The 13,016-nt window shown below is 41.8% G+C and overlaps 1 protein-coding gene across 3 annotated transcripts in view; it reads left to right on the forward strand.

Moving 5' to 3' along the window:
* The window catches only part of fancm (FA complementation group M), a 118,764-nt gene that overhangs the window by 1,479 nt on the left and 104,269 nt on the right, over positions 1–13,016 (forward strand). For 2 of the 3 annotated variants that reach the window (XR_013888548.1, XM_080202466.1), the window contains exons 2-4: positions 1,491–1,663; positions 1,907–1,984; positions 7,765–7,923. Coding sequence is in view for 2 of the 3 variants with exons in the window: in XM_080202466.1 (XP_080058592.1) it covers positions 1,491–1,663; positions 1,907–1,984; positions 7,765–7,923 (410 nt within the window). In the remaining variant the exon portion in view is untranslated. The remainder of the gene's footprint in view (positions 1–1,490; positions 1,664–1,906; positions 1,985–7,764; positions 7,924–13,016) is intronic. The other variant, XM_080202467.1, reaches the window with a different exon arrangement.

The raw sequence follows: 13,016 nt of genomic DNA on the forward strand, positions 1-13,016 counted from the left end.
AGATTCTGACTGTAAACTCTCTTAATTTTATAGACTCCCCTCAGCTGCTGCTGCTTCGGAGAAAACAACCTTTTCTTACACTTCAAATCTAGTCCAAGCAGCATTCTGGTAAACCTCCTCTGCATCCTTTCCAAAGTCTCCACATCCTTCCTATAATTAAGCAATGACCGTTTTTAAGAGAACAGAGCTAATGTTTCAAGTTTGGATGACAAAAAGTCATCCAAACTTAACGTTAACTCTGTGTCCTCTCCGCAGATGCTGTTAGACCTCCTGAGATTTTCCAGCATTTTCTGTCTTTTAGTATTGCCTCCCTAATACATGATCATCTTTCTCACAGTTTCCTGTTTGAATCACCCCAACAGGCTTCTGGCCCTACAATAGCACTAATAACACCTTCACCAAAGTCAGTCATAAGTGACTTTGCCTGGCAGCATCGGGCATTTTCCTTCCATGACTTAATTATAGTTGTTGAGGTGGTTAAACATACTATCTTTTACTAATGCCTCTCCTCTTGTCCAGTTCAATGGGACTATCCCATTTTGGGTCCCATTCTTAGCTATTTGATTAGCTGCAAGTGTTCTAGCAGTAATGAAGATTGTACCAGATGTAACAGGACAGTATTAACTCCCAGCATTGTTTGCTCTATAATAGTAGTGAATGCATCAACCTGGTTATTAGGATTACATTTTATGTAGTCATCCTTCAATGATAGTAGAAACAGACAAAGTTCAAAATACACGGCCAAGAATAGGTGGACTGCATGGACTTTTATTGGACTCACCATATGTTACTATTTCTGGGTTTTATTGGATTTGACACATTTTTTTAGAATTCTTCAATTGGGACCTCTGCAATGACTACGTTTAATAGGATTCCAAAATCATAAACATTTACTTGAGAGCTTATTTGGCTGCTGTAATTTGATTATTTATAAACATTCTTGCAAGATATACCCTCTGAAGGCTGAGAAATAAATCACATGAACTCCCCTTTTTATAAATTCTTTTGTACTGTACCCTGATTTGAAGGGGCAAGCAAATGATCTGTTCCAAGCTAGTGTCATTTACTAAGATGCAAGTTTATTCTGATAAATATCCCAATCTTTAACTGGCCGTGACATCTTTTCTGGCAAGAGTAGGGAACTGGGTAGGTTGTTATCAGTGGTCTTGAAGACTATCGAAAGAAATTAGACCCTGCCATTCAGAATCCTTTTTTCTGATATTTTTTCTCTTCCACAAGGAGATTTTACAATCTTTGCTTAGCGTTCTGTCCCGTCAGTTACTGCAACTGTTTGAGAATTGAGCTTAATGAGAATCAAACCTACATTTGGACCTTGCTTTTTGCCTTTGATTGTTAGTTCCTGACTACACAGTGCCAATGTAACGTCCTGCAAATGTCATTTTTAATTAAGTCATCTCCCTCCATTCATTTTTTGTAAAAGTGCATGAATTAAAATTGATATTTAGCTAAGCATTCAATAACTTTTGCAGGACAGACACAGGCAATGAATCGCCAGAATATTTGGAATGCCAAACGAGTTGTCTTCCTCACACCGCAGGTTATGATGAATGACCTTTCTCGTCAAGCTTGCCCAGCTGCTGATGTGAAGTGTTTGGTTGTGGATGAAGCTCACAAGGCATTAGGGAATCACGCTTACTGCCAGGTACAGTATTGCAAAGGTTATGCATATACAGCCTTATATTGTAATTTGTGCTTTATAACTGGTGAGCATGGCTTTGGAGTCCTCTTGTTTTCCCTACCCTAACTACAGCTATAGGCTAATTAAATATTAAACACTTGAATCAAATCTTCTTGAAACTTCTCAAAATAATAAGATCCAGTTCTATAAACCGTATCATAATGTCTTTTGATTTTTCTTTTATCATTTCATCTCTCTCTCTTGAAGGTTGTTCGGGAGCTATGTAATTATACTCTTCAGTTCCGTGTTCTGGCTTTGACTGCAACGCCAGGTAGTGACATGAAGGTTAGTTACTCGTATAGGTTTCACGTATTGGATAGATTGAATGATTTCACGGTTCATCTTTAATTTTTTGAAGACCAAGTAATTGCAATGTACAAACATGGAAGAAAGATAAACATGGAAAAAAAACTTGAAATTACAACATTATAGAATGGAGGGTGTCCATATGTTTGACTTGGAGCCTTGTTTTTTTTTCTGTTATAAAGAACTGTTTGGATATGATTTTCTGTTTAGCATTTTAATGACTTCATTTAATGCAATCTGTTATTGGAATACAAGAGAAGTACAATATCTCTTTATAAGCAACATTTGATGACAATCTTCAGTTGACTGAGGGTTTTGGTTGGGATCAAAAGTGCTGCATTATAAGTACCATGCGTTAATTTTTAACTTGAGTCATTTTTTATCTTTGTGCCTGTCACGCAATTGAGTTGAAATTCTGGAATATTTTTATTTAATCTTGATGCATTGCCTTATTCAGCTACATGCTTGATGCTATCTTTTTTATTGCCATTGCTAAACACTGTAGTTAAGTTCTAATTTATTCTGCAGATGTCTGGTTTTACTGTAGCTGATTTCTCAATTATTGTCCTAAATGAGGTGTTGACACAGTTTTTTTAAACAGAATTAGGGCTACATGTACCCAAAGATTTGAAACAAAACAACACACAGCAAAACTTCAGTGGATCTAAATGTAATAGTTATGACAAATTGATATAGATAACAATGATGAATATGGCTGTATTTATGTACCTTGTTACTTGTCTGTATGCAAGCACGCAGTCACAAGGCACTAGGTTCATTTAATTTATTGTCACATGTATTGGTATACAGTCAAAAAGTATTGTTTCCTGTGTGCTATATAGACAAATGTTCATAGAATACATCGAGAGAAGGAAAGGAGAGGGTGCAGAATGTAGTGTTAAAGTCATAGTTAGAGTGCAGAGAAATATTAACTTAACATAAAGTAGTCCATTCAAAAGTCTGGTTGCAGTAGGGAAGAAGCTGTTCTTGAGTTGGTTGGTACGTGCTCTCAGACTTCTATATCTTTTTCCTGATGGAAAAGATGGAAGCGAGTATGTCCTGGTGCACGGGGTCCTTGATTACGCTGGCTGCTTTTCTGAGGCAGCGGGAAGTGTAGACCAAGTCGATAGATGGAAGGCTGGTTGGCGTGATGGACTGGGCTACACTCACAATCCTTCGTAGGTCTTGGTCGAAGCAGAAGCCATATCAAGCTGTGATACATCCTGAAAGGATGCTTTCTGTGCTATCCTATTTGCGGATAGAAGCCAGAAATTATTGCCGTTGTTAAAATAAATTTGAGTTGCTTTTATACTACATAAGATGCATGTCGGGAATGCTGGAAACCATTTTATAAATAAAAGCAGAAAATGCTGGAAAAACTCAGGTCTAGTAGTACCTGTGAAGAGAGAAATTGAATTACTGTTTCGAGTCCGCATGAGACTTCAGAGCTGACGAGAGGCAGAAATGTGATGGGTTGATGGGATGATGTTGAAGAGAGGTGGTGTAGCAAAATAGAGGGACAGGGATTAATGCTCCAGCTGCTTTGCAAAGCCAGGGAGGAGGTATGTGTGTGCAGTAATTGGAACAGTATAGGGTCCTCGTCCTCGTCCTCGTCTCCCCCATCTCCCCCATTTTCAGAAGATTAAGGAAATTTGGCATGTCAGCTACGACTTGCACCAACCTTTACAGAACAATCATAGGAAGCATTCTTTCTGGTTATATCACAGCTTGGTAAGTCTCCTGCTCTGTCCAAGACTGCAAAGAACTACAAAAAGTTTGAATATAGCCTAATTCGTCACGCAAACCAGCCTCCCATCCATTGACTCAGTCTACAGTTCCTGCTGCCTAGGCAAAGCAGCCAGCATAATTAAGGACTCCACGCACCCCGGACATTCTCTCTTCTACCTTCTTCCTACAAAAGTCTGAGGTTGGTTGGTACGTGACTCAAGAACAGCTGCTTCCCTGCTGCCGTCAGACTTTGAATGGACTTACCCTGCATTAAATTGATCTTTTTCTACATCCTAGCTATGACTGTAACAATACATTTTGCACTTCCTTGTTTCCTTCTCCATGGTATATTTTGTCTCTGTAGTGTGCAAGATACAATACTTTTCATTGTATGTTAATACATGTGACAATAAATCAAAATGCAGGGAGCAAAGGGATGGAGTCAGGCTGATCTGTTGGAGTAGTGGTGGGGTTAGTACCAAAGTTAGGAGTTAGAAGCAGCTTTAATTCTACTAACCTTTGCTGGGTAACTATTCTGGTAAGACAGTCAGAATGATCCAAAGTGCGTGATTTAAATTGAAGTATCGGATGGTTCCCAGTGCATAGCAATTGCCCAATGGAAGTTTGAACTTCCTAGGAATTGCTGTGCAGTCCTTGTGTGGGGCTTCTGAGTTGGTAGGAGAGGTCATGGTGTGACTTCCTAGAGGTCGGAAGTTATGGGCCAAGCTATCACTCGTATGTACGACTGACCGGATGGACCAGTGAGTCCTTCCCTGTCATTATTCCCATATTATATGTATGTTTTTGATTCTTTCTTGGCATATGAGCATAGCAGGCAAATCCAGCACTTGTTGCCCATCTCCCATTACCCTTGCAGATGATAGTGAGCCAATGCCTTGAATTGCTGCAATCCGTCTGGTGTAGGTACACCCAAAGTGCTGTAATAAAGAGGGTGCTGGACATTTGACCCAGTTACAGAGAAGTAATGGCAGTGTAGTTGCAAATTAAGATTACATATGCCATGGGGAGGAGCGACTGGATAATGGTATTCCCAATGCATCTGTAGTCCTTATCCTTCTAGTTAGTAAAGGTTACAGGTATGGAGAGTGTTGAAGGAGATTTGCTGAGTTGCTGTTGTGCACCTTGTAGTTGGTACTACTTTGTGTCAATGGTCAAAGGAATGAATGTTTAAGGTAGTGGATGAAGTGCCATTAAAGCAGATTTCTTTGTTCTGGCTGTATCAAACTTCTTGACTGTTGTTGGAACTGTACTCATGCGGGCAAATGGAGAGTACTCTACCACATTTCTGACTCGTGCCTTGTAACTGGTAGACAGGCTTGGGGTCCTCTTGTTTTCTCAAACCTATTTACATCATATAAGTAATTAAATATTAAACACTTGAATTAAATCTCCTTGAAACTTCTCAAAATAAGATCCAGTTGTATAAACCCTATCATCATAACTAAGGGTATTTTATCTAGAGGTCATTTAGTGGCTGTCTTTGAAACTTTTTTGGGCATATCCAATAAAGTCTAATAAAAATCATCTATAGGAGCACTACAACTATTTTCATTTATACTGAATTGTTCTTGTCAAACTTGATACTCTGTAGCTTTGTAGCATTGGTTGTGCACCTTCACAAACTTGTTCTGTAATGTAACTGCCCCCTTTTCCATACCAGCCATGCTTAGCATTAACTTCACCCACAGAAGTGACCTTGCATTTACCTATGTTGTGACATTTGCCAAGTGTGAATGTCTGTCAGATATAGATGAGATTATAGCTTTATCCTCCTCACCTAACACTAATAACATAATGTCATTTGCAAACTTGCCTACAGTGCTTACAACGCCATCATCTAGGTCATTAATATAGACCGCAATTCGAGAAATGTCTGATACCTTTCATATCCTATGGATGTCTGTGTTGTTTCACAGCCATGTGAGCATAATCACTGTAATGTAGACACAACGAGGTCCCAGAAATAAATTAAGTAAATGACCAACTGATCTGTTTTGGTAGTGGCTCCTGGGTGGAAATAGTTCAGGACAGCAGAAGAACTTTCTGATCTTCAAACTGTACCATGTGCATTTAGCAGGCTGACCAGACTTTAGATAAGCTGCTTATCCAAAAGATAGCACCAATAATTAAATTGCTCATCAATGCTGTTTTGGAGTATAAGCCTAGACTGTGTTCTAATGTGAAATTAGACTTGAATGCCAATCTTCTGTCTATGAAGAGTTACCAAATGAGTCATATTGACTCTGTCACTGGAGGATATGGAAAATGCAAGAGTAAGGCAAAATTTCAGTCTGTAATCGATGCAACACAATCTTAACTGGGTTGTAGCAAAGTAGCACCTTGTTTGGGGATTTCAGATGATTTTACCCTTGTTCAAGTTTTATGATTCTCCTGCAAGAATACACCAACCAATAGTGCCTTTGGGCTGTACTATTATTTGTACATAAAGATTTCGAATGCCAAGACTGTATTTTTTTTATTTATAATTGTCTGAGACATACTTGCATCTAGTAATGAGTAGGTATTTAATATTAGCTTCAAAGCCTTCATACCCATTCTATCTAAACCCATCTTAATATTATACACTTGAATTCAGTCTCCCCTCAGTCTTCTCTGCTCCAAAAAAACCCTAGCCTATCCAGTCATTCCTCATGAATAAAATTTTAAGTACAGGCAACATCCTTTCATATCTCATAAATATGTTCAAGAATTTTGGAGGTTGGGTAGTAATTTGCAAGGATAGGGAGGTCAAATAGCTTTTTTTTCTAAAGGGGAATTGATCAGTGCACTCTGAAATGGAAGAAGTGCCTCTGGAGAGGGAACCATTTATAATGCCAGTGGGCATAAAGAAGGAGGTAGGGAATGAGGTCGCAGTGGGCAAAAATGTCAGGGGCATGTGAATGATTTGAGCTGGGAGACTTAGGCAATAAACAAGGTAGAGAATTGTGGTTCGGCGCTGGCATGGTCAGACAATGGGTGGATCAGTTTGGTGAGAAAGTTATTTTATTGTTAGCTGTAAGCAAAAGCTGACAATGTGGGGGGGGGGAAAGGTGGAGGTTAGCCAATTGTTCTACTGGAACTTGATGTTAAGCAACAAATCTGATAGTTGATGTCTAAATCAGTTGTCAAGCCTGTGCGATTGTACTTGAGGGAGCTAAGATGGTTTGTATTCGAGAATTGAGACGTCCAGTGGTGAAGGTTTTGTGGGTGGACAAGGACGTCAAAGCTGGAGCATTAGAGTAGCTGGGCATCTTGAAAACTGCAGAGGTATTGTGGCAGTAAAGGAGCATAGAAACATAGAAAAACTACAGCACAGTACAGGCCCTTCGGCCCACAAAGTTGTGCCGAACGTTTCCCTACCATAGAGATTACTAGGCTTATCTATAACCCTCTATCTTACTAAGTTCCATGTACTTATCTAAAAGTCTCTTAAAAGACCCTATCGAATCTGCCTCTACCACCCTTGCCGGCAGTCCATTCCACGCACCCACCACTGAGTGAAAAACTTACCCCGATATCTCCTCTGTACCTACACCCCAGCACCTTTTAAACCTGTGTCCTTTTGTAGCAACCATTTCAGCCCTGGGAAAAAGCCTCTGACTATCCACTCAATCAATACCTCTCAACATCTTATACACCTCTATCAGGTCATCCCTTATCCTTTGTCTCTCCAAGGAGAAAAGGCCGAGCTCCCTCAATCTATCCTCCATAAGGCATGCTCCCCAATCCAGGCAACATGCTTGTAAATCTCCTCTGCACCCTTTCTATGACTTCCACATCCTTCCTGTAATGAGGCGACCAGAACTGAGCACAGTACTCCAAGTGGGGTCTGACCAGGGTCCAGGAGCACTTGTAAGTAACGTAAGAAAATTTGTTGCCTCCATAGGAGGACAGAAATGGGATTGAAAGGATTTGACAGCATTGGGGAGGTGAAGGATACAATATTTGATAATTTGCTCATGCTGTTTGATGGAAGCATATATTATCTAAGTGTTGTGTTAATATGACAGGCTGTACAACAAGTCCTTTCAAACCTGATGATTTCACATCTGGAGGTGAGGTCTGAAGATTCCCTGGACATCCAGCCCTACTCGCACCAAAGACATGTGGAGAAGTTTGTTGTTCCCCTGGGTTCTGAGCTGATTGCTATCCGGTCTTTATACCTACAGGTAGGTGTTATTTTCTCTTTAGAGAATGGGGTGAAGTCAACTGACTTTAGTGTAATCTTAGCCAAATAGTGAAATGTCTAACTTTTCAGATTTCAGTCTCTTCCATCCACTGGCAACTTTTTCTAATTCCTTGGCACCAGTTTCAGTGCTGATTTGAAGTACAGCATGTTTGAGTTTTGACATCAAAATTGATTTTAAACATAATTTGGAAGTTTAATTACAATGTTTCCTCTAAGCTGCGTGGCCCACAATGTTCCTGTGCAGGCCAAACGTAAATTGGCCCCTTCAAGTGTGACTGCATGTAAGGATTGAAAGAGCCCAAGCGTGTAAATGCATTGCTGTGCAGTACAAAAAAATTAGAAGACGTTTTCCTGAAGATTTTTACCTTCATTTTAATTTGCGCTTTTCCTTAGCTTACGATTGAAATAAGGCTACTCTTAAGTTAGTTTAATTATTAGTCACAAGTAGGCTTACGCTAACACTGCAATGAAGTTAGTATGAAAATCCCCTTGTTGCCACATTCCGGCGCCTGTTCGGGTATGCTGAAGGAGAATCTAGCGTGGCCAATGCACCTAACCAACATGCCTTTCGGACTGTGGGAGGAAACCGGAGCACCTGGAGGAAATTCCCGCAGACATAGAGAACATATAGACTTCACACAGACAGTGATCCAAGCCAGGAATCAAACCAGGTCTCTGGTGTTGTGAGGGAGCAGTGCTAACCACTGATAGCTTTATTCCGTTAGTAGATGTTATTAGGATTCATTATTGCTTCTGTTAAAAGGTACAGTACAAAATTGGGATGAAGAAAAATTTAAATTTAAACATCCAATACTCTGGTTTATATTAAAAAATTATGGTTCTCATTTAAAAAAAAAGTAATAAATTGGAGCTTGACTGTGCTAAAAGTGAAAGATAGTGTTGTTTAGACATGGCCAATTTGTGGTGTATGTAAAGTAGTATGTAAAACAAAATGTACAGTGCAGTACTGAAGAAGAAAGATCAAAAATCCAATGAGTGAACTTGTAGTTATGGTTGCAAATGTTAGATTCCTTCGTGAAACTTGTTGTCAAATAGTGTTGTTTTTTCCATATGTCTAATAAATTTATAAGATCTTGCTTTTGACTCTGAGAAACTGTGGAACATCAATAGGCCTTTGTATCCAGCAGCTTTCTATTTTCTGTTCCAAGTACCGCTCATCTGTAACATCTTCCACTTCATGATGTGGATGATGATGATCTCCTTGTGTTGGAGATCTCTACTGCCTCCTGAAGATACGAGGCCAACACACCCAGCTGTCCTATTGTATCAGGCAATGGGAACCTGTGTGAGAACCTCTCTGGACACATCGAGGGCATCCTGAAACTCATCATACAAAGAACCCCCAGCTCTGTTATGATACTACAGACTTCTCACTGAAGCTCAGCACTTTCAGTGCAGTTGGACCAGGAACACCCTCGGCACTCTACACCAGCATCCCTCACAGTGACAGCATTGCTGCAACTGCTTCAGTACTCAACGCCGACAACTGCCAATCTCCAGACACAATTCTACAACTCATTCGCTTCATCCTGAACTGCAATGTCTTCACCTTCAACAACCAGTTGTTCATCCAGACACATGGAATGGCCATGGGACCAAATTTGCACCTCAATATTACCAACCATGCACAGGTTTGAACAAGACTTCTTCACTGCACAGGACCTTTAAAGCGATGCTATGCACCAGATACGTTGATGACATTTTCCTCTTTTTGGACTCGTGGCGAGCAATCATTGAAACAACTACATGATGACATCAACAAGTTCCATCCCACCATCAGACTTACCATAGACTACTCTCTGGAATCGGTTGCATTTTTGGACACACGCATCTCCATCGAGGACGGTCACCTCAGCACTTCACTGTACCGCAAGCTCACAGATAACCTCACGATGCTCCACTTTTCCAGCATCCACCCTAAACACGTTAAAGAAGCCATCCCCTATGGACAAGCCCTTTTGTATACAGATGAGAATCGCAACAAATGCTGAAATACGCCCTCGTAAGAACAGGATATGGCGGTCAACTCATTTATTGACAGCTCTGACATGCCACAGTGAAAAACCGCACCGACTTCCTTAGAAAACAAACACCGGACACGGGGGACAGAGTACCCTTCGTCGTCCAGTACTTCCCCAGAGCGGAGAAGCTACGACATCTTCTCCGGAGCCTTCAACATGTCATTGAAGACAAACATCTCCTCATCAAGGCCATCCCCACACCCTCACTACTTGCCTTCAAACAACCACGCAACCTCAAACAGACCATTGTACGCAGCAAGCTACCCAGCTTTCTGGAGAACAGCGACCACGACACCACAGAACCCTGCCACAGCAACCTCTGCAAGACGGGCTAGATCATCAACACGGATGCCATTATCTCAAGTGAGAATGCTATCCACCAGGTACGCGGTACGTACTCTTGTGACTTGGCCAACATTGTCTACCTGATATGCTGCAGGAAAGGATGCCCTGAGGCATGGTACATTGGCGAGACCGTGCAGATGCTCGGACAGTGGATGAGTGGACACCGCTTGATAGTCACCAAGCTGGAGTGTTCCCTTCCTATTGGGGAACACTTCAGCAGTCATGGGCATTTAGCCTCTGATTTTTGGGTAAGTATTCTCCAAGGCGGCTTTCACAACACACAACGCAAAATCACTGAGCAGAAACTGATAGCCAAGTTCTGCACACATGAGGACAGCCTCAACTGAGATCTTGGGTTTATGTCACACCATCTGTAACTCCCACGACTTTCCTGGATTTGCAAAATCTCACTGTCCTGGCTGGAGAGAATACACATCTCTTTTAACCTGTGCTTAACCTTCTCTTCACTCACATTGTCTGCACTTTTAAAGACTTGATTCCCTGTTAAGGCTCGCATACCACCATTATCTTGTAATTGAGTTTGTGTCTCTATATGCCCTGTTTGTGAAACAAATCCTGCTTTCACCTGATGAAGGAGCAGTGCTCCGAAAGCTCGTGCTAACAGATAAAACTGTGGGACTTTACATAAGAACATAAGAAATAGGAGCAGGAGTAGGCCATCTAGCCCTTCGAGCCTGCCCCGCCATTCAATAAGATCATGGCTGATCTGTCGCTGCTCAGTTCCACTTTCCTGCCCTCTCCCCATAACCCTTAATCCCCTCTCTTATCAAAAACCCATCAACCCACGTCTTAAAAATATTTAGCGAGGCAGCCTCCACCACTTCAACGGGTAGAGAATTCCAGAGATTCACCACCCTTTGAGTGAAGAAGTTCCTCCTCAACTCCATTCTAAACCGCCCCCCCTTTTATCTTGAGGCTGTGCCCCCTAGTCCTACTGTCTTTTGTGAGCGGGAAGAGTCTCTCCACCTCTATCCTATCCATCCCATTCATCATCTTATACGTCTCAATGAGATCTCCCCTCATTCTTCTAAACTCTAACGAGTACAAGCCTAGTTTATTCAGCCTCTCCTCATAGCTCAACCCCCTCAACTCCGGTATCAGCCTAGTAAACCACCTCTGCACTCCCTCCAAGGCCAAAATATCTTTGCGCAAGTGCGGTGCCCAAAACTGCACACAGTACTCCAGCTGCGGCCTCACCAATGCCCTATACAGCTGCAGCAAGACCTCCCTACTTTTATATTCAATCCCCCTCGCTATGAAGGCCAGCATCCCATTCGCCTTCCTGACCACCTGCTGATGTTGTGAAACTATCAAATGAATTTTCCACTTCTGATGGAGGTTATGCTTAAAAACATCAACCGTTACTCCCCTTTCCTGTACACATTCTGCTTGATGCTGAATCTTTTCATCATCTGCGATATATTTATTTTGTTTGTGTGTTATAATTGTCTATAACCAGTTTCTATCATTCTTTAGATATTTGAGTAAAAATTGATGTAATTTTCTCTCATTCCTAAAAGTGTTAATTTTGTTTTTGTTGTTGGGGCCATTGACCCTTGGATGCTGCAAGGTTGGCACAATGACCAGTCAGAGCAAATCATAATTTACCTACAGTGTAGGATGGTGATAAAGGCCAACATGCCCCACTGCTGCTGACAGTGAGGACGGAGAATTTGGCGCTTGGCTAAATCACCGTTTACTACAGTGGGATGGGAGAATCCAGGCTGTGAGTGACGTCGGAGAATCCGGCCCAGCATGTCAGGATGGCGTATTATCGTGGGGGTGGCTTGTGTTATTAATGCCACCCCAGGGAAAATGGCTTTTACTGCAGGAATTGTATGCTGTCCACCCTGGGCAAAAAAGAATGAAGAAACTGACTTGAAGCTATATCTGGTGGCTGGGCTTCAACAAAGAGATTGAAGGAATGGTTAGCCAGTGCCTGATTTGTCAAACCCAGCAGTCATTGCCATCACCAACAGCTAGACATCCATGGGATAGGCCAAGTTGACCATTGTTGCGATTGCACTTGGGACTTTGCAGGACTGTTCATGGGACATATGTTCCTTATCCTGGTTAATGCACATTCAAAATGGCTAGATGTTCAGCTCACGAAGTCTGCAATATCCGCAGCTCATGATGTGGAGATGCCGGCGTTGGACTGGGGTAAACACAGTAAGAAATCTGACAACACCAGGTTTAAGTCCAACCGATTTTGTTTGATAGTAAACTCGCAAGCTTTCGGGGTTTGCCCCTTCGTCAGGTGAATGAAGGAGACTGATGAAGGGGCAAACCCCGAAAGCTTGCGAGTTTACTATCAAATAAATCGGTTGGACTTAAACCTGGTGTTGTCAGACTTCTTACTGTGTATATCCACAGCTGCCATTGACAAGTTGCGGCAGGTTTTTGCCATTCGTAGTGTCAGACAACGGCACAGCATTTGCAGCTGAGTTCTGCCAATTTGTCGAGTCAAATGAGATGTGCCACATTCAGTCAACCCTGTACACCAAACTCAACAGGATGGATATCTTCCTTGGTGGCTTCTTCCTTCTCTGCTACACAGGCTGGAAGTTGCCGAGGCTCAGAGGGCACAGGTATCCCTGGTTCTATAGCTAGCATGCACGAGTCCGTGGCAGGCCACACCTGTTGGTTCCTGGGGTCAGGCCCA

This window comes from Carcharhinus amblyrhynchos, chromosome 14 (assembly GCF_965287045.1).
Source record: "Carcharhinus amblyrhynchos chromosome 14, sCarAmb.v2.hapA, whole genome shotgun sequence".
Taxonomy (NCBI): Eukaryota; Metazoa; Chordata; class Chondrichthyes; order Carcharhiniformes; family Carcharhinidae; genus Carcharhinus; species Carcharhinus amblyrhynchos.